Source organism: Eucyclogobius newberryi, unplaced genomic scaffold (assembly GCF_026437365.1).
Source record: "Eucyclogobius newberryi isolate DKJ021-1_F unplaced genomic scaffold, fEucNew1.0.hap1 SCAF_1, whole genome shotgun sequence".
In the NCBI taxonomy this organism is placed as follows: domain Eukaryota; kingdom Metazoa; phylum Chordata; class Actinopteri; order Gobiiformes; family Gobiidae; genus Eucyclogobius; species Eucyclogobius newberryi.
In genome coordinates this window covers 30,891,164-30,911,730 of record NW_027315723.1, presented here as the reverse complement: position 1 = coordinate 30,911,730, position 20,567 = coordinate 30,891,164, and the positions used below count along the sequence as shown (strand labels likewise).

Below are 20,567 nucleotides of genomic sequence, written 5' to 3'. Positions count from 1 at the left end.
CTTTTTTGTTTTCTTGTGTTTCAGATTCAAACTTAAAGTTGGGTGGAGCAGATTCTATCAGAACTACATTTCCTGTGTTTTTGTCAAGCCATGTTTCAGTTAAAAACATAAAATCAAGATTATAAGAAGAAATAAAATTATTAATTAAGAGAGATTTGTTACATAAGGATCTGACATTTAGCACAGCAAGTTTCAGACTAGTTTCAGTGGGACTGGGCTTTATCTTTTCACAGGGAATATGAATCACATTTCTCAGATTGGGCCTGACTCGCATTTTGTTTTTCCATCTGTGTGATGATGTGACTACAGAAATAGCACTTGGGGGGGCTCTTTTTACATAGGGCCCCGGGTTGGTTTGATTTTTAATGTGACAATAAGTCCCGGCAACGCTGAGACGCTGCAATCCTAGCTATGCACTGGGGGCCGTTTGCTGAATGTCTCTCTCTTATCTTGAGACTTCACCGATCTTAAAGCGGCGTTTTCACTGACTCGACGCTGCATTAAACGGTGTGATTGGTGCAAATAGAACAGCAGTCTGAAACCTAGATTCTGATTCCGAATGGAAATCAGAATGATGGTCTGGTTTGTACTTGGTCTGTAAGCGTTTGGTCGTTTAGTCGGTTAAGTTACATTTTATATTAGTTGATTAATTATTGGATTAGGGTTATAAACAATTATGGACAACAACTGGAAGGGAAAGACACAGGTTGAGAAAGCTGTTTTTGATTGAGTGACTGATTCGCTTTTCAATTTTTTTTGCAGTACTTGGTGCTTTTTTGAATGCAAATTGTATGATATTTTGTATACATTTTGGGTCTCTCATCAGGTTGTATTAGGTAAATTCTTAATGTCGAGCAATCGTCGCTTCCTTTTAGTCTACTAATTCCTGCAGAGTATGGCTTTAGTTGATTTCTTTAGTTGATTGTACCCATAATTTTGTCTTTTGCTGATTTATGATTATATTTTTGAGATAATAGTGTTCACGTAACCCTGAGAGACAAAGCTAAAATTCCAAATTAGGGACATTTTTGCTAATCTAGGTTTTGTTTTGGGCATTTTCTACTCTTCAAGTTGAAAAGTCTAGACCTGGTCGCTGTTTTTCATTTAAAAAAACAAAACTGTTTCACGGCTTGATTTGATTGTCGCTATAAAATGTGAAAAGTACATTTCAGTTTAGTGTTTAGCTTTTCTTGTTCTACAAATCCTTTCTGGCTTATCCTCTCCATAACCAAGTTCTCATCAGATGTATTCAACAGTGAACAAAACAAGGCATTTGCATTAAAAGCTTTCTCCAAAAACATACTGGGCTGCGTCTCGCTTCATCAGCTCCCTGCACTCAGCTGACGGCGCAGATTCAGACAACCCACTGCTTTCATTATCATCATCCATTTACCCACCACTGTCTGCTCTCGCTGTAGTGACGGCCACAGACCCACGCACACCGACTCTTTGCATCTGCGGAAGGCCAAAAGTTTGCACACACTCCTCTCCGCCAGTACTCCCACCACCCAACATCCCATAATTAGCCCACAGATTAAGGTGCACCTTACTGTTAGCAGATCCCGGCCAAGAATTTTAATTAACGTAATTAGACTTCCTATCTCTCTCCCTGCTCCGTTACTCACGCTGGCTAAATGCATAATATTAGGGAAGGAGGAATGAGATGGCGCGCTGCCTGGAGTGCACGCCAGACCTGAAAAAAGTGGAAAAGGATGAAGTTATTTGTATTATATATTAGATATTAAATTGACTTTATGATTGACAGGTTGAGCAGAACATACATGCGTTGGACAAAAGGAACAGTTTGGACTTAATGTTAAAGGGACTACAGCTGATTTCAGCAACGTATGTGTATGTGCCTAATTAAAAACCTACTAAATTGATCAAGTGATATGGCATAAAATGTTTTTTAATTATATTCATTCACTGGTTTATGTCAAGCTGAATGAACAAAACACATTATGATCTTAGGTTAGCTTTGTCATTGGCTTATGAAAGTGTTGTTAACCTCTTATTCAATGTTTCAAAGTATGCAATATTTGTAAATTGACCATTTAGGGCAATATATTTCAACTTATACCCTCATTCTGAAGTTCACATCCCAGCGTTTAATTTGAACTTCTAATCAGCTCTTTTTATAGCATCAAAACAACATTCACAATATTTTGATGTATCGAAATGTCGATATTTTGCCCGCCTATAGAGTTGTTTATTACTTAAATGATCATGTTTTCATCGCGTCCTGCCCCTGTTTCTTTCTGTCTGGTGGATAAAGCCTTTCCTCCCCTTCTTATTTACCACTATAATTACTATTTACCTCCCAGTGAACCCACACACGGACAGCGTATTTTTACAGATCATTTATCTTGCACTAGTTACTGATTCAAGCTAAGCCGGTTTAATGCAGCAGCTAAAAAGACTAAAGGTCACGGACAATAATTGTTATAGTGACGCTGGAAATTGCCTGTTAAACTGGCTTTCCACTCGACTGATTATTTTCTGCAGTGGACTGAACCTAATACAGTGGACATGCCAATAACGGTTTCTGCAATTAAATATGGTCGTCTTGTTTCCCTTTGACTCGCCTTTATCCCCCGGAGTGGGAAAATCAATGCAATATCAGCTCTTACATTACGCGCCGTGTTCCCGTCTGTCTTTTGCCGTAATTTTTCCACAGCCAGATTTAGTTCCTTTTATGGACTTCCCAATGCAGCGCTAACAAGACAAAGGCCCATTGCCACTGGCTGCGAAATGGTTGATGGCGGCTGTAAAAGCAGGGAAATGCTTGCCATTATCGTCGTGGTTGCCTTCAAAGTCCCATCACAAAACGGAAAGACCTTTTAGCAGACAATGCGTGTGTGTCGGCTGCTGTTCAAGGGGGGGACGAGGCAGACCGAAGCGCGTTAGAGGCTTTCAGTCATTAGTCTTTGAGGTTGTACGCTCTGTTTGACAAAAAAGGACTCTTGTTTCATCTATGGTTGCCAAGCTTTTGTCCTCGGTTAAATCTTGATCTTTGTCTCGGGAATCAGAGCGGTTCTAAAGAGATTTCGTCGGCCTTAATTCTGTGCCGGTTATTAAGAGACAGAGGTTTTAAAAGCTACAAAATGTACGTGATTTGCCTTAATGGAAAAAAAAGTCACTAGTTTTGATTGAAGTTTCAGATTCCTCTTGCCTGGACCACATTGCCGTTGCGAGATAGGGTCAGTGCGGAGGTCTGATTTCCAGTCGTGTCAAAAGGGCTTTAAAGGTGGTATGGACGATTTTTTTCAGCGAATCCTCGTGGCGTGGATAAATCATTTGTCCTGCCACGTATCAATCATAAAACGCACCTACCGCTCACCTCCAGCCGCGTGCGGTTCGTCCCCACGTTTCCGCGTGCCTAAGCGCATGGATCTATCATAATATAGTTCCCTCAGTGTACGGGGCAAAATGAAGACGGAGCAAGACAGTTCGAGCTGACGCAGAAGTGGACAGAAATCTACGGGAGACGAGAGATGCGATGCGCTCCGTTGCGCTAATAAACAAACGCACGTGTGTGTTGTAACGGTCCGCACGGGGGAGGGCGCATGCGCACTTCCGCCTGCGTTCTCAAATCGCCGAAAAATCGTCCATTGAGCCTTTAAGTGCATATTTGTCTGCAGGAATGTGTCATACTGCAGCCTACGTTTTTGTGTGTGTTTTTTGGTTTGTTTTTGCTAACAGTGTAACAAAGTGCCACCAAAAACAGACTGTCGAGATCAAGGCTTCTGAATGTGTAAAAAGTGCTTATAATGAATTTAAAGTAACGACTTCTCTTTGAAGGGAACTTGAAACAGCATATTTGGTTGAAGCAGCGATCAAAGTGTTTTGTTCTGTGACTAAAGCCTCACACCTGTCACTTCAGCACTACTGTATCTTATCCATAATGGAACAGACTTCTAATTTGAACATTCAATGACTGTAGTTGTGTGTAAACATGTTTGGTGCACATCTAGGTGTTTTATCGGAATAAAAATCCCAATTAACTATATTACCCAGAAATCTAGTATTTAGATACTATGCTTGGACTAAGTTCAGATGCTTTGGGTGGGATTTTTTCTCTCTTCATCAATCACTAATTTTAAAAGATTTTGCATAGATTTGTAAAAGCGGATAATCACAATTTACTATGACTAATAATCAAGTATATTTGGCAGAAAAGTGCCACTGGACTGTAATCAAGTCAGTCAATGGTTGTAAACAAATGAGAACATCATCTGTCATTGATTTCAAGCGGTCATAAACTAAAATAGCAATAGATGCTGCAATGCACTTGCCTGACCAGCCATTTCCAACACGTTTTGACAGACTACTTTTGAACAGAATGTGGGAGGGGCTGGCGGGTCAGGCAAGCAATGCATTGACACATTGGTCTTGATGCAAGGACCAATGTGTCCTGGTCTTTACAGTACGTTTGCATGAATCAACGTACGACAGAAAGTATCAGAAATATCAATATAAATTGTGGCTAAAGCAAAGAGTGTTTACTCTTTGTACTTTGCCTCCCGGGCAGTCAGAGCAGATCTTGTGACTTTGAACGGCTTTTCCATGACATTACATAACTTTATATAACTGGCAAAGACGTTCATCAATGTAGGCGCTAAAAGCTCGAAATGACTAAAAAAAAACTATATATTAGTGTAGCACAATTACCATAGGCAAAGTTTCAGACACAGGTCATGTTTCAGTTGTGAACAGATTTCTTAGAGTTCATTGTGTTGGAATCTATGAACTCATCACAATCGATTAGCATTTTATGCATAACTTATGACAGCTTTACTTTTGTACATTATAATTTGCTGTTGTATAAACATCAGTTTATCTATATTTCCTTTAAAGTTTACATTTGATGTACAATATAACCACCATAAGTGGCCTATTTATGTTTTTAAATATATATATTTTTATCCAACAATAGTTAGAAGTTCAAGTCAAATTTGTGAAACATGTCGAGTGTGTTCTCTCTTGTTGGCGGCGTCCTGAGCTGTCCTCTAGCAGAGTTGGCGGTGCAGCTCAGTCTCACAGTTTCTGGGCTGTGACTTTCTCCAAGCCAACAGAGGAAATTTGTGGCATTTGGCTGTCGTCCTATTGATCCGTCTGCTTACACTGTCATTTATGCAAACTCCTCCCAGGACGAGATGAGATCGACATAAAGGAAAGGAGGGAAACATCACACACAGGCGCACACTTGATGCCATTGTCAGGGGATGGAAAAGCCCACAACAACAAACTGTTTCAATCAAATTGGAAATAAGATGCTTGTGTATTTATTTATTTATTTTTAATCGACCTACATTACATTTTGTGCCAACTAAAACCTTGCGCCTCATGACCCTCTGTTGCATTATAAGTGTCTTTGACAAGCCTTATGTCTTTTATTGTGAAAGATGCTGGTTGTTGATGGTCCACATAGTCTTGTTGGGAAGAGTCCAGTCTTTGCTACAAGAGCTGCATACATGTGTCCTGTGAGTCTACAGGGATGTTTACTCCTCTATAGTCACAGTCTGCGTCTCCCTTGAGGAGAGATAAAGCTGCAGCTCAGGCTGCTCCTTTCTCCTCAGTATCCATGGCGACGCTGTCACTCACAGTAGTATGTGAGTGGTGGACACTGGCAAACTTATATTAAGGTGAATAAATGCTAAATTGCTTAGATGGAAAAGTAAAATTGGCCTGCACTAAACAAAAACAAACACTACCCCAATAGACAAATAAATTCTTGCTAAATGCTAGACATATTAAGATATCTCCCAGCCCTAATGAAATAAGTACAGGGAAGAATGTCTATTAATAACACTTTCAAACTAAATGCTCAAAAGTCAAAATGACGTCCATGAAACTGATGCATGAAGCTTGGCTTATTCTTCCCGCATTTAAATTCTGCACAGAAACGAGCTGCTCGGCGTGCAGTGGAGATGATGCTGGCAGTATTTATAGTCCATGTGTGGTTCATGCGGCTGCAGACAATCTTAGCTAAATGATAGAATATTCTGCTCATTTCCGTGCGGACCGCTTGTGCAGTTACACATTTTCCGTCTTTAATACGCTGATGTGAAAACCTGTGTCTGTGGGGACATGGCACAAGGGGGAGTGTCAGCAAAAATGACAACATTTTACTGCGCCGGCCTTGTGACTTGTCATAAATTGATCTTGATCCATACATACTTGACAATGACAAAAATCTTGTAATTAAATAAACCAGCTTAATACTTTATGATACTTGAATTTAGAATTTGAATAAAAGTGCCCCTCTGACAGGTTGGACGACTCATTGAATTAAAATGCAGTTAAGATAAATTATTTAGATTTTTTCTAAAAAATTATAAAAATCTTATCACAGAATAGCACATGTTTTAGATTTATAATTTAACTTCCTGTTTGTAATATCTGACATCACACTCGGAAATTACCTTGCAAACAATGGGCAAAAACTCGCCTAATGTAACAATAATTTTTTGGGGATAAATAAAAATACAAGAGAGCGACTTTATTTTGTTGAATTATGTTCAGAATGTCAAAAAAGTTCTAATTCTAAGCATAATTCAATAAACTGGAATGAGTGTCCCTAATGGGATGTTACTTCCTGTCATTTTCTACAGATTTTTCAACATTTTCTTACGAATACCTTCTCAATTGGTAGATAACTGTAATTTATATGTACAACAGGTACAGCTCTGACAGGTGCAGGTGCAGTGTTCTGGTGCAGGTGCAGTGTTCTGGTGCAGGTGCAGTATTCTGGTGCAGGTGCAGTGTTCTGGTGCAGGTGCAGTGTTCTGGTGCAGGTGCAGTGTTCTGGTGCAGGTGCAGTATTCTGGTGCAGGTGCAGTGTTCTGGTGCAGGTGCAGTGTTCTGGTGCAGGTGCAGTGTTCTGGTGCAGGTGCAGTATTCTGGTGCAGGTGCAGTATTCTGGTGCAGGTGCAGTGTTCTGGTGCAGGTGCAGTGTTCTGGTGCAGGTGCAGTGTTCTGGTGCAGGTGCAGTGTTCTGGTGCAGGTGCAGTGTTCTGGTGCAGGTGCAGTATTCTGGTGCAGGTGCAGTGTTCTGGTGCAGGTGCAGTGTTCTGGTGCAGGTGCAGTGTTCTGGTGCAGGTGCAGTATTCTGGTGCAGGTGCAGTATTCTGGTGCAGGTGCAGTGTTCTGGTGCAGGTGCAGTGTTCTGGTGCAGGTGCAGTGTTCTGGTGCAGGTGCAGTGTTCTGGTGCAGGTGCAGTGTTCTGGTGCAGGTGCAGTGTTCTGGTGCAGGTGCAGTGTTCTGGTGCAGGTGCAGTATTCTGGTGCAGGTGCAGTGTTCTGGTGCAGGTGCAGTGTTCCACCCACAGAATCAGGATCTGTCTCTCCTCAAAGGCTCTCTGAGGACGGCCACACCCTGTCACCTCTGCACATCCTTTGTCCGCTGATGTTAGAGAATATTTCAGTTTGACAGTTTTAACTTAGTAATGCCACAGTCTTTGTCTTGAAAGGTCTTTTCGTGTGTGTTGGTGTTTGTATCCTCCAGAGAGCTGAGGACTTGTTTCTTTATGTATGTGATGTGTGAATGTGAGCAACAAACTGCACTGCAATTTTCTTCTGGATTACTACCTACCTATCTTTCTACGTATATGTCTTTCCACCTACCTATCTTTCTATCTATCTAACTAATGATTTCAATAATATGTTATAGTTTTTTGAGACAGTGCAGTACATTAACCTTAACAGGAGGGATGTATTGTACCAGGTATCAAAATACAGTATATTTAATAGTCGACTAGTCCTTTTTTACAATGAACCACTGCAGCCCTAGAAGATGCTTCCCTCCCCGGTTTCACACCACTACACTGTCTGTACTGTATATTAGCTTTACATTGTCTCAGCCACATTGCACCAGAATTACAAGCTGCTTATTATTTTCTTTTCACTCAGTGTTTGGTCCTTATGGCAGAAGCTATGCGGCCGTCAGAGAGGAGCTTGTCAGTCCAAAGCTTTCTTCTTGCTGCGGGGCATTATAACTGGATGCCATCCTTTCATAGCGCTCCTCTTCCCTCCTAGACTATTCTGTATTCACTGTCTTTTCTTGTTCTGATGTCGGACTTTGGTCTAAGGCAAACAAAAGCCCTGTAGCGCCGGCGCAGTTCGATGCTCTGAATTATTGAAAAATAAAAAGAACCCGTTCGTCTTTGTTTGAGAAGGGACGGGGAGCGCACCGGGGGAACTGGGTCTCTCGGTTTTTCATGCAAATTGCTCTTTCTGCCTCTCAGCCTGGATCACTGCGCGTCAGATTAGAGCGCCACGGACGACTGCGTGTATTTTTGGTTGCAGATTTAAAGGTCAATCCCATGCACAACAGTTAGCTTGTATATATATTTTTATCCCCAGCAAAACACAACTTCTATTTCTGATTCACGGCCGTGGGGCAAATGGGCGATGCTTTCTCGATAATACTTGATAAGATGATCTGCGGCTTATCGTTAATCAATCCTATACAGTTATTTGTGCGCTAATCGAAGCCGGATTCAAATAACCTCTTTTAATTAATCATCTTATACAGAGAGAAAGGACAAACACTTCACTTTTATATGCAATGCTGCTGGACGATTGTGAGGTCTGTGAATGATTGTCCCTGTGCACTGCCTCTATGTCGGTCAGCCTTGCTCCATTGTGCCCCGAGCAACACTTTTCAGGCGTATGGCGGGGCTTCCGCTTGTTTCCGTGGACGATTAATCGAGTAAATCAAGTAATTTAATTATAAAAAAGCTTTGATAAATTATTTTATTGCCCCAATGTTTCGTTTAATTTACATTTTTAATTACAAACACGTGCATCTGAGGCGAACAGAACGTCCTGTAGCGCGCTCGTTTCACACGGAGCTTGTTCCGCGCGGATCTGATGCAACTAAAGCACAACAGAGGAGAGAGCGGCGTGTTTTAAACTCCTGAGCGTGACTGGGAAGCGAAGACACAGCAAAGAGTTTTGCTGTGTGAATGAGCAGTGTTTTGAGCTGTAACTCTGCAGTCACTTTGCAGCATTAGCTCCGTGTGCCGTTCACTTCAGCCTCTGTGTCTTCGCCCTGTCATTTTCTGTTCTGCTTCTAAATGGTTTACCCAATGTACAAAAAATGAATCGATTACTCGATTAATTGAAGAAAGCATCAATGCATTACTCAACTACTAAAATGATCGATAGCTGCAGGCCTACAAAGATTAGAACATTCCACAGTATGACTTTGAACCTCTGCATGGAAACTTAGCTTATGACCGTGAACTTTCAGAAGATGATTTAATGTTTCATCTTAAAGGCAACGTAAAGCTAGCTTAAGTGTAATGTTGATCTTGGCTCGCAGAAAATCGTGAAATAATTGATGATGGCAATGAAATTAGCTGTGTTTAATTTTATCACCACAATATGATGACGTTTTTGTTGATACTTTTGTTTTGTTTTTTCCAGCGGGAGAGAGCAAGATGGTTGTGGATGATATTATCCTGCTAAAATGTCTTGTAGTTGTCCTTGATTCCTCCCACTGTACAAAAATACTTCATAGTCTTTTACCTATAAGACTGGGAGTATTGCTGCTCGTTACTGCTCATTTACCAGTTACGCCAACAAAGCGTAAGGCCCACATTGGTGTCAAATGTGTTCGTTTGGGGAGCAACTCTGCAAAGTTTCAAACTAAACCTGTAGCACTTTCTCAAACAATGTTACGGACAATTGTATTATGCTAAACTAATCCCTTTGTCTTAAGTTAAGGCACTCCAGGACAATGAGTATTTTTTGTACTACTACTACTATTGACGACCATTAACATTATTCCAATTGATGAGATGCTTAAATATTCATTATAAGACTGGATACCTTGTGTGATTTATAGCTGTCTAGATGTTGTTTTTTTCGTCTTGGTATTAAAAAAAATCTCCGCCTTTGTGTGTTTCAGGTTATCTATGCACTCAACACGAAAAACGACGAGCACGAGGCGGCCATCGCGACACTGAAGGAGGCTCACGAAGAAGAGGTTCAGCAGATCCTTTCAGAGACCCGAGAGAAGATAATGCAGGTCTTTTGAAACAAATATTCACATCTGATCATATGTAGAAACCGATTTGACCATTGTTCATCGAGACAGAAGGGGAAGTGGCTGTGATTCGTAAGCAGTAATTGTTTGGCTGCTTCCTGGGGCGAGTCCGTCGGAAGGATTAACACACCGCGCATGATTAATATCGTCCAGGTTTGTGGGTTGAAAATGTGGTGAGAGGCTGCTGTGGGGAGCACTGCATTAATTCAGTGTCATGACTGCTATTTATTACCTATGCAATTACTGCCAAACAATGCGGTACAGTTATTTATGACAGAACAATGCCGGGGTCTGCTCTGGACTCGTCAGTGGTGGGCAAAATCTACATGAAATTAATATCTTGACATTTTTTTTATTTAACCGATGTTACTCAGTCAGTATTAATAGAAGCATCACACAAAATGCAAATGGGTGTAAAATTGACTATAAAAGTTTAGAAATATCACTTTATTCCTCTTTTGGAATGCGGGTTTACTTCCACATTCTTTGGAAGATTACACTGTAGGTTTTTGCTCTTTTAATTTTCACAGCCTTGTTAAGATAGTTTTATTATAGATAATGTACTCAGGTTGGGATGTCACAATATTACATTTTAGTGTTACAATTATTGTGAGAAAAAAAACAAACGATTTAACGAATCTTCCCCATTACAGAGACTGATCATTTAGTGAATTCTATCTTTCATTCCCAAAGTCCAACATAAGCTTGTAACCAGCTTAACAAAATACAACTTTCTGAATGACAATGTGACCCAAGCAGTTTAAAATGGTCACAATATAACAATAATATTGTGACCTGAAAATTCACGATTATCGATGAACCGATCTTAACATCCCTAAACTCGATATTCTTATTCTGCTAAACTCCAAAACAACTGACAAGTGTGATACTATACATTTTGTGTTGCATCTCCATTCTGGACACAGTTTGATACCAGGTGTATATTTGTAATATTATTTAAAATCAAAAAAAAAAATCTTTATTGGATTATGAGCAATAATTCAGGTTCAGGATGCTTTATTTTTGCCCATTGGTAAATCTGTTCTACAGTCTTGAGAGTGCTGATCCCAAACCATTCATTCCTATACAAACACTACAAATAACAGTGTTCAAAATGGTTTTAGATCTATAAATAATTGAACACGCTAGACTAAAAGTAAAAAGGACACTTTGTTCATCAAGGAAATCTGTGCAATTCAATCCCGGCTACAAACAGTGCAAATAGTTGTTATGTCCTTGGGCAAGATATTTAACCCTCTTTATCCCAGTTGTTAGTTCCACAAGTTGAACTCGATGTTTCTTTAAGTTCACAATCACCCGTTATGAGGAGTTGTGTCAGGTTGGTGTGACGGGAAGGCCATGCGGTGTGAAATCCATTCCAAACTGTTGCTTCTTGAATCACTACAACCAGAGTAAGAGTTAATGTTTGAACGCTGATGCATTTTTAAATCTGTGGAACTATTTTCTCTGCTTTTGACGGTCCTTAAAACAGCTTGAGGTCGCTTTCACTCCGTCAAATATTCAACCGTAGAGGCCTATCCATCTCGACTAACAGGACCACACCTCCCATGACATATCGCTGCGAGTGTTCAATCTCTGGATCAAAGCGATAAACCCTGACTTATATCTGAGCCGTCTCCGAGTAATCCTGGTTTACGTGAGCGATTAACCACGTTCAGAAGACCTACACCGAGCTGCAGGAGTATTAGTCTCATTGCACCAAACTGTTAATCATCTGGACATCTCTTCAAGGCGCCGGCCTGACGTTGAACTGGATCGGATCTGAGCAGCCGGTTGCCACGACGACGCGGCTCGTCCTCCACCGGGGAGCGAAACGAGTCGGAATCTATTGAAAATGGATTTATATCAATTATTAATCCCTTTATATGCGCCGCGCCACCTCTCGAATAAGACAATTATTAGTCTCCATGGCAACCCAGCGAGCTTCAGATCCCGGAGTAATTACTAGATGTATTCAGAGGTATTAGGACTTAATCTGCTTTCATGATGCAAGAGAAAGAGCGTTTTCATATTCATCCGTCTGTATTATCACAGTTTTTATCTATGTATCGGCAAAAATATTCATCTTTGTATTGTGGAAATTCATTTACTTAAAGCTGTAATTCCAGGATTCTTGTTGCTATTGCGAGACAGATGCTAACTCTAAAAGGAACACATTTATGTATTGTTCTTGGTTGTCTTGTCACAATGCTAAAATTGATAAGAAATCTACTAATTCTTTAGACCAATTTCAACACCACAGCGATAATTTAAAACGCGCTTTGTTTTGGTCAAGGTTTTAGACTCTAGACTGACATTTCGACACAATACAATAGCACTTTCTTTGTGTTACCATGCGGTTTTATACTAGATTGCTCAAGATCGAGACTTTTGACAACCATACACTGTAGAATAAGGCTAAATAAACTATTGTGAAGTACTAACTGCTGCCCTCAATTGGCCTTTCAGTACAAGAGTAAGATCAGCGACGAGTTGGACCTGAAGCGGCGGATCCAGTCTTTGGAAGAGTCCATGGAGCTCCACGACAGGATGAAGAGGCAGGCGCTGGCCGAGTTTGAGAGCTACAGACAAAGAGTGGAGGACATGCAGCACTGCACCGAGGCACAGGTGACAACAACACAAGCACCGTAGCCACTAGAGCTGGGTTGAAAAAAATCGATTTTCCGATTTTTAATCGATTTGCATATTAATGACCGATTATCGATTTGTACGTCCAAAGATCGATTTTTTTTTTTTTTTAAATGCTCATAGTTTACATTTTATACTTCCAGTTTCAGTACTGGCAGTGTGTGAGCAGTCCTCCATTTATTGTCCTGGATTATATTTCTTGAAGGTAGATTGACCCTTAACCTTTTCATCAGTCTTCCAGTATCAGTAACTACCAATACTTGTAAGATTTGCTGTTTAATATTGATATAATACTAGTTTTAATATGTTGCTTCTCTACACAGTCATGAAGTGAAGGAAACAGTTCAAATACATTTTTCATTTTTAATAACATTAACCCCCGGATCGAATCAAAATCGGATCGAATCGGAAATCAGATCGAAATCGGATCAAATCGGATGGAATCTGAGAAAATCGGAAAAAATCGATTTTGAAACGTAAAAATCGGAATCGATTCTTGAAATTTGAATCGAAACCCAGCTCTAGTAGCCACATCCGCTCAGACACACACAAACGGTAGCTTTACGGCAGAGACAATTTAGTTAATAGTTAGTAATAGATAATAGTTAATGTATGGTACTGCTTGTATTAGCCACAAAAGTGCTGAAAATATCATCACCTTGTTTTAAAGAGTACAATGTAAGTTTGATCCATTTTTAATTTTGAATCAATCCTTTTTGCAGAGATAATGAGATACTCAATATTCAGATTTGGCCTATTGTCAAAACATTATTCACTATAGGGCTGTCACAGTGGAAGTACTGTCCTTGTGGCAGTAGCATACGGTGACTTTTATGGTTGGGCAAGCAGACTTGGGGTGTTCTATATTTAGTGAATAACACAAAAGTGAAGGGAAAATGCCTATTCCACTGAGCTATACTCCCACTGACATTGGTGCTTGATGGATTAAATAAGCTCACTTCATTACACAAGATAGCGCCCTGTGTTTGGTAAATGACTGCCCGTATTTCTAACTAACGTCTAATCATTAGAAACATGAATAGAGCCTTACCTACAAACACAGACTTGTCTCTAAAAGATAGTTTTTAAGTCAGTTTGTTGAATCTTGGCGCTGCTGTTGCTTCACTTCTCTTCTGCACATGCTCAGAAAGGGCAGAACCAGCAAACATCCTTGATTCCCACACAGGCTTATTCAGTGTGGTTTGAGCTCAGATCCATGAGTTTGAGGCGTCTGAACAAGGGCTTCTGAACACGGGCTTCTGAACACGGGCCTCTGAACACGGCCACAGACTGCAGCAAAATAAGAATCATGCTTCCCACGCAGTAATGCTCAGCAGCCTGTAGAGGCCACTAAAAACACAGTGAGTTCAGCCAAGCTTCAGCAGCAGAAGTGAGGGGAAAATGGGATTATTTGGATATATTTTAGAACAATTTATACAGCTGTGACAATAGTTGTGTAATTTTATTGGTCAACCATTGCTTGCCTTGATTCCCCTGACCGCACACTACTGCCAACATTATCTACCTCAGGGGTGTCCAAACTTTTTTCACAGAGGGCCGCATTTTGAAACTTATACGGAGCAGAGGGTCACAAAAAAACTGAAAATGTTGATTTTTTGTATTTGACATAGTTTTGATGCACCTCCACACCTTTAATAAGACTTGGAACATTAATATTATGTTGGTAAAACATTGAAATGCTTCAATCTCTCCAATTTTACAGTAAAAACTACTACTTTTTGTTGTTTGGACAAACTTAACAGGAAGGCGGAGGGCCGACAAAAATTGGTCTGAGGGCCGCATTTGGCCCCCGGGCCTTAGTTTGGACATGCCTGATCTACCTCAACACATATTCCATTTATTTATTTTAAAAGGAGATCATGTACAATTAGAACATAAATGTTACCATTTGATGCATTATACCAGAGTCGGCCTTAGGCTAATTTACATCTGCAGTCTCCTGGCAGAGAAAAGAACACCCCAGAACCATTTGACAAGACACAGACGTGACAATGTGTTGAACACAGAGAGTACACACCAACACATAACACTATTTACACTTGCAATAAACTCTACTACACTCTTCCACACACAGATACATTCACACAGAGCCAGTTCCATTGGAGCGTGGGATCTAAAAAGTCTTACGGTTACAACACTTGGTGCTCCTCAGATGTTCTTTTAGTTCAGTTTTAAAGCCTTGGATTGTAACACTCGAGTTTATAGAGTCGGGCAGTATATTCCACTGAGTAAGCTGATTATACAAACTGTACACTAAATATTCTGATTTTTTATTTTCCAAAATACCAATTGATATATCTTTTTTCCAATAGATATCCTGCCTCTAAATGCAATGTAGAAATGTAAACACAACCATTAACCTCTAGTGGAATATTTGGGTTAACTCAGGAGTGTTTACTGGCTTTTATTTGCCTGCTTTACTACTTTCTTAATTAGGCAAGCCGTCTCCAATCTAACCCATGATTAATCAGTTGTTTTAGACTCAAATGCTGAGACACAAACGTGTGAGCAGTTAATTCTTACACATATAATATTCTGATTATGTAGTAACAGAAAGCGCTCTCCCACATATTGTGCAGCCATAAAGCTATAGCAGGTGTAATATTAGCCTTGGTCTCTGCCCTCACGGTGCTCTGCGTAGTAGCCCCTGACTTGAGTTTATCGAGCGGTTTCAAAGATATAAATAAGATCCAAGTGGCAGCGGCTCCCTGTGTCAGCATCTCCGAGTCTGTTTGTCGAGTGATGAACGTGCCAACAAACTCACAATCCAGAAGACCCACGCCAACTGAGGCCAAACTGTAGTTAATGGGCAAATCCGTCACTCGCTTTAAATCAAATTAACTTTAAGATCCTTCTGCCTCAGGCCCAAACACACTGGTACATCCTCCAACACCAGCGCTGCCCGGCATGAATAAGCAAACGGCGATTAAACAGTGACAGTTTGGGCAAAACGGTTGAACAAAACTTCCCATCTGTAAATTACTTTTTGAATCCACAGACACAGCTAAGTTCATTCTATTTATCAATTGCCGTGATTTTCCCTGAGCTTTGAGAATATGTATCGTTGAGGTCCTTCTGAATCCATCTCAATCCTTAAACACTCTGTATTTACTGTAGATTAAGTAGACTTGTGTGCGATTATTTTTCCTCACAAATTGGTACTGACCTTCTCTGAAAACTGATTGATTTAGTTTGACGTTCAAAGTCACAAATAATCTAGAATCCAATTTAGTCAACTTAACCACAGTTTACTGCTGGATTATTTAAAACCCTCATCTTTTATGTATGAAGGCACATTTTGTCTTGATTTCCAGCATTACTTTGATTACGTGTACTTTGGTGGCTTGCAGTACCGCAGTATCTGCATATGCAATAACTGATTAAAATGAGCCAATATTAGAAGTGGATTTCAGTTGGATGTCACAAAACTGAATCATCAATATTAAAATTCAATGTAAGCTATAAAAATGTAGTGAAAACAGTTTGACTTGTGGAGTCGCTCTATTTGCTACTCTTAACTTTGTCTAAAGATATTAGTATGATTATATGATAACATAAAATAAAATACAAACTACATTAAAGTCTCGCTGCAGAACATTCCAGGTCAGGTTCTCAAGGAAAGCGATCAAACTGTTGCTAATGCTCAGCTACACAGTGACAATGCAGTTTTTAAAGACATTTCTCAAAATAAGATGCTCTCAAGTGTTGATGTTCACCGTAAAAAAACATTATTCCAGCAGTGCCTAAGATCAGCAATCGCATCATCTTTTTTCCTGTGTTTTAATCTATTTATCTGGTGAACCGTTCTGCAGCAGGGTCTTAAATCGCTCGCTGTGTTTTTATGTTTCGCCCGTGCCGTAAAACCCTTTCTGCTGCCGCCTCTTCCCCTCCAGCACACGCAGCGGGTGGTGTCGATGTCGCGGGAGGTGGAGGAGATGCGGCGGTCGTTCGAGGACAAGCTGCGCTCCTTCGGCTCGGCCCAGACGCAGTTCGAGCAGGAGAAGAAGGTGGCGCTGGAGGAGCTGAAGACCGAGCACAGGCAGGAAGTCCAGGAGCTCCTGCGCAGCCACCAGAGCCAGAACGCCAACTACAGCAAGGACCAGGAGAAACTGGTGGTGCTCCACAAAGCTGAGGTAACGCACGGGGAAAGTGGAGCGAGGACGGCGGGGAAGTGGGACAGCAGAGTTTACGGTTTATGTCAACTTTCTTAATCATCTGTGAGGATATAATGAGTCGAGGTCTTTTGTTATTGTATTGTTTTTTAAGTTTTTTTTATGCTAAAGCTATTGAAAATGTACTTTATTTCATATCTCTAAAGCTGCAAGTATCATTAGTAGTATTCAACCAGAGTTTCCCGCAAGTTTATACAAGACAATCCTTATTAAATAGTTTATGGAATACTATCTTTGGACTAAATGTGCCGCTACTTATCAAAAAATAACATTGATTTCCAGGTGGATTCCTTGTCAGAGCGAGTTGACGAGCTCAAACAGGACAAGAAAAGGCTGGTGGAGGAATATGAAGCCAAACTTAGTAAGGTACTGAACATATATCTAAACATATGTTGCAACGTCAGCAGTTTTTTGCATTTAACATTGAAGTTAATTAAACATTCAACTATTTGTGAAGTCAAAATGACCAAGAATACTGTCATTTCATTCATTTATTCTATTTTGTATTTACATAACAAAATTAAACTGCACATTTTGTCTTTTGTACCGATTAATGCTCATTGACCGGACTGAAAATAGAGATTTTTATCCGCCTAAATTTGATTGTAAATGCTCAAAGGATCCTTTAAAGGTCCTTTTTATGACAAAGTTGTGATTGAAGCGCTGCCAAATCTTCTGGGAAACTGTTAGATTGTTTGGCTCCAGCCTGTGCCCTTGCTCAAAGTGAAGCCGCTGATGTGCAGATTGTTCGGGGGCAGTAAAAAGGAAAATGGTAAAAAGGATCAGATTTAGTGCCGCATTGAAACCCCATAAATTTCAATAAAAGCACGGTTCATGATATTGAACCCTGTCGGACACTTTGTCTTCAACTTTCACTGATTTGTTTCTTCATTGTCACAACATTGTTCTGAAGTGAACGTTTGTGCATCATATTTTCATCGTTACACTGGCAATGTAGCTACAAACATGCCAGAAAATGCCATTCCCATAAGGTTAAGGTACAATTGTTCTCACCCGTCCTTCAAAGTGGCCTTACCCGCTTGTCAATGTGAGACTGCTGGAACACCAGGTGCCACAGGGGGCAGTAGAGGGAATGTCAATGTGTCTTTGTGCTCTACAAATAAACTCTGATTGATTTAGGCAAGACACTTCACCCACATTGCCTAGTAAAGCGCTTTGAGTGCCTTGAAGGTGGAAAGGCTCCATAAATACACTGTAATAACTCGGAGGTTATGGCAAACGCTCAGGAGGCCCAACTACAACAAGTGTATGTGCAATTTATTCCATTAAAAACTTACTTTTTTGCTTTAATCAGGTGAAAATAGTCAGTAAAAGACTCAGTAAAACATTTTTTTGCAGCACGTCCCTTCTGCAGCACATGACAGAGACACAACAACAAGAGCAGACAAACACAAACACTACAATTCCCACACACTCTACAGCTCATAGTCATTGACAACAAGTGTAGCCTTCAGCCAAGACAAGTTTGTATGGGACCAGAGCTGCTTGTCCTCAAACAGAGGGGGAGATCCTTGCAGAGGTGCAGCTGTGGCTTTCTTAAAGGCGACACCAGGAGCAGCTCCCGTGGTGTTCACACGTGTGTTTAGATAAGCAGCCAGTGCATGCGCTTATCTTTTATATGAAGGGGGGAATGCACTGGGGCCTGTAGTAAAGCCACAGGCCCCAGCGCACCGTCGGTGGTCCGTGTCCAGGCGGGCAGATCGTAGGAGCTGGTGGAGAGGACTATTACATGCAGGTAGATGTTTGACACAGACAAATCAAATCGATCAACCGCAAACATTTTTTAGGCAAGGCAAGTTTATTTGTAGAGCACATTTCATACAAAAGGCAATTCAAACAGGAAAACATGCATTCAAATCACAAAGAAATGACAGAAATCACAAAACAGTTTGAGAAATAAAAGAATTTAGTGCAAAATGATCTTACTATCTTAAAAAGAAAGTCAGCAGTACATCTTTAGTTTTGGGGTCTGTCATGTGTAAGGATAAATAAATGCCTTATTCAAACCCCGCCTCCCTTCCCTTACAGGCACAGGCCTTTTATGAACGTGAACTTGAAGCCATGAAGAGGACTCAGCAGCTGACCGCAGACAACCTTCTGGCCTGGAAACGCACGGAGGCCGAGCTGCGGCGGGAATTTCAAACCCAGGAAGCCGCGCTACAGAAAACGTTGGGAAAGCTGAGGTCGGAGCTGGCCAGGGTCACGGACGAAGCCAGGGAAAACCGAGAGAAGTCCCACAAACTCCAATCTTCCCTCGGCGGTGCAGATTGTACCATCAAGGTGAGGGCCCGGGCGGGGCTTGTAAACACTGCTCATATTTGGGAGTTTTATGGACGTGTTTTTACGAGGCTATTTCAGCTACATATTTTATACACACTCTTAAAAAACTGTCTTCTGGATAAGACAATAAGCAGCAGGGAGAGTTGTTTCTGTTGCCTGCCCTTGTGTTGTTTGCTGCTAGTACTTCAGATCAAAATATATGACCCTCGTTCCAAAGAATTGTACTGCGAATACTTTCTGTAACGCGATTGATCCATTTTGTAGCTGGCACTTAGACTGGGACTCACAGCGGGCCAAACACATTTTATTCAGAACATTTAGTTTCCTCTTCTGCGGTCAGAGCTCTTTATACACTGACATAACTTTCATCTTATTAGAGAATATATTATACCCAGCTCTCATTCTGCGCTCCCTGCTGGGTGGGTACGCCCACGACGCCGGCGGTAAAACTTGGATCGTGTTTACAAGAAGTATACACAGAAATACAGGATGTATTGTGTTTTGTGTCACTGACTCAGATCTAATTATCTGACTCGTGTATCTGTGGCAGAAAGAACCCAGTGTGGACCTGTGCTGTGAACAAATACAATTAGAGTTCCTTCTGTACAATCCAAACTGAAAAAGAAAATCGAATTATGGCTTTCAAAATGCACTTTGTTGCCTTATAATATATTTTCTACAAAGTACATGAACGGAAAATCATTTGTTGACAACTTAATACCTTTAATATATAAATAGAGCTTTATGTATGTCTTCTAATAATGATTAAAAACATAATAATAATGTCATAGAAGACTTGTCATATTATTACTGTATTTTCCGGACTATAATTCACACTTTTTTTCATAGTTTTGGCCGATGTGCGACTTATACTTATATACTTATACTCCGGAGCGATTTATGTGTGATATTATTTGTTATTTTCACACTTACTACCGCATTTCATACTCCAGTGCAACTTATATATGTTTTTTTCTTCTCCATTATGCATTTTTTGGCTGGTGCGACTTATACTCCGGTGCGACTTATAGTCCAGAAAATACTGTATATATTTGCTTACTTCAAGAGTATTACATTATTGAACAATCTTGATTTTTGTTTGATAAGTTACTCCTCAAAAGTGCTGAGAAACTTGCACTCCTTCATCCCACTTGTCTGTCTGCAGCACCTTTAATTTGTGTGAAGTAAAAATAACTTCCCGTGTACAAAGTGGAGTTCTCCTCTCAAAAGTACTGCAGTCATTAACTTGGGCAAAGTCGTTGGGAGCGACTCACAGGATTATCTCTGCGCCTGAACGTCGGGCTTGACGTGCGCTCCGGGGGAATTGGTAAAGTAGGTCTGTTTTGTTGTTGGGATTCGCTGAGAAGGTTG

General features: G+C 40.6%; 1 protein-coding gene across 2 annotated transcripts in view; it reads left to right on the top strand.

The window, feature by feature from the left end:
* fam184ab (family with sequence similarity 184 member Ab) overlaps nt 1-20,567 on the top strand; it is a 162,497-nt gene that overhangs the window by 47,952 nt on the left and 93,978 nt on the right. For both annotated transcript variants that reach the window (XM_072443534.1, XM_072443526.1), the window contains exons 2-6: nt 9,916-10,035; nt 12,523-12,681; nt 16,617-16,856; nt 17,178-17,261; nt 18,945-19,196. In XM_072443534.1, coding sequence (XP_072299635.1) covers nt 9,916-10,035; nt 12,523-12,681; nt 16,617-16,856; nt 17,178-17,261; nt 18,945-19,196 — 855 coding nt within the window. The remainder of the gene's footprint in view (nt 1-9,915; nt 10,036-12,522; nt 12,682-16,616; nt 16,857-17,177; nt 17,262-18,944; nt 19,197-20,567) is intronic.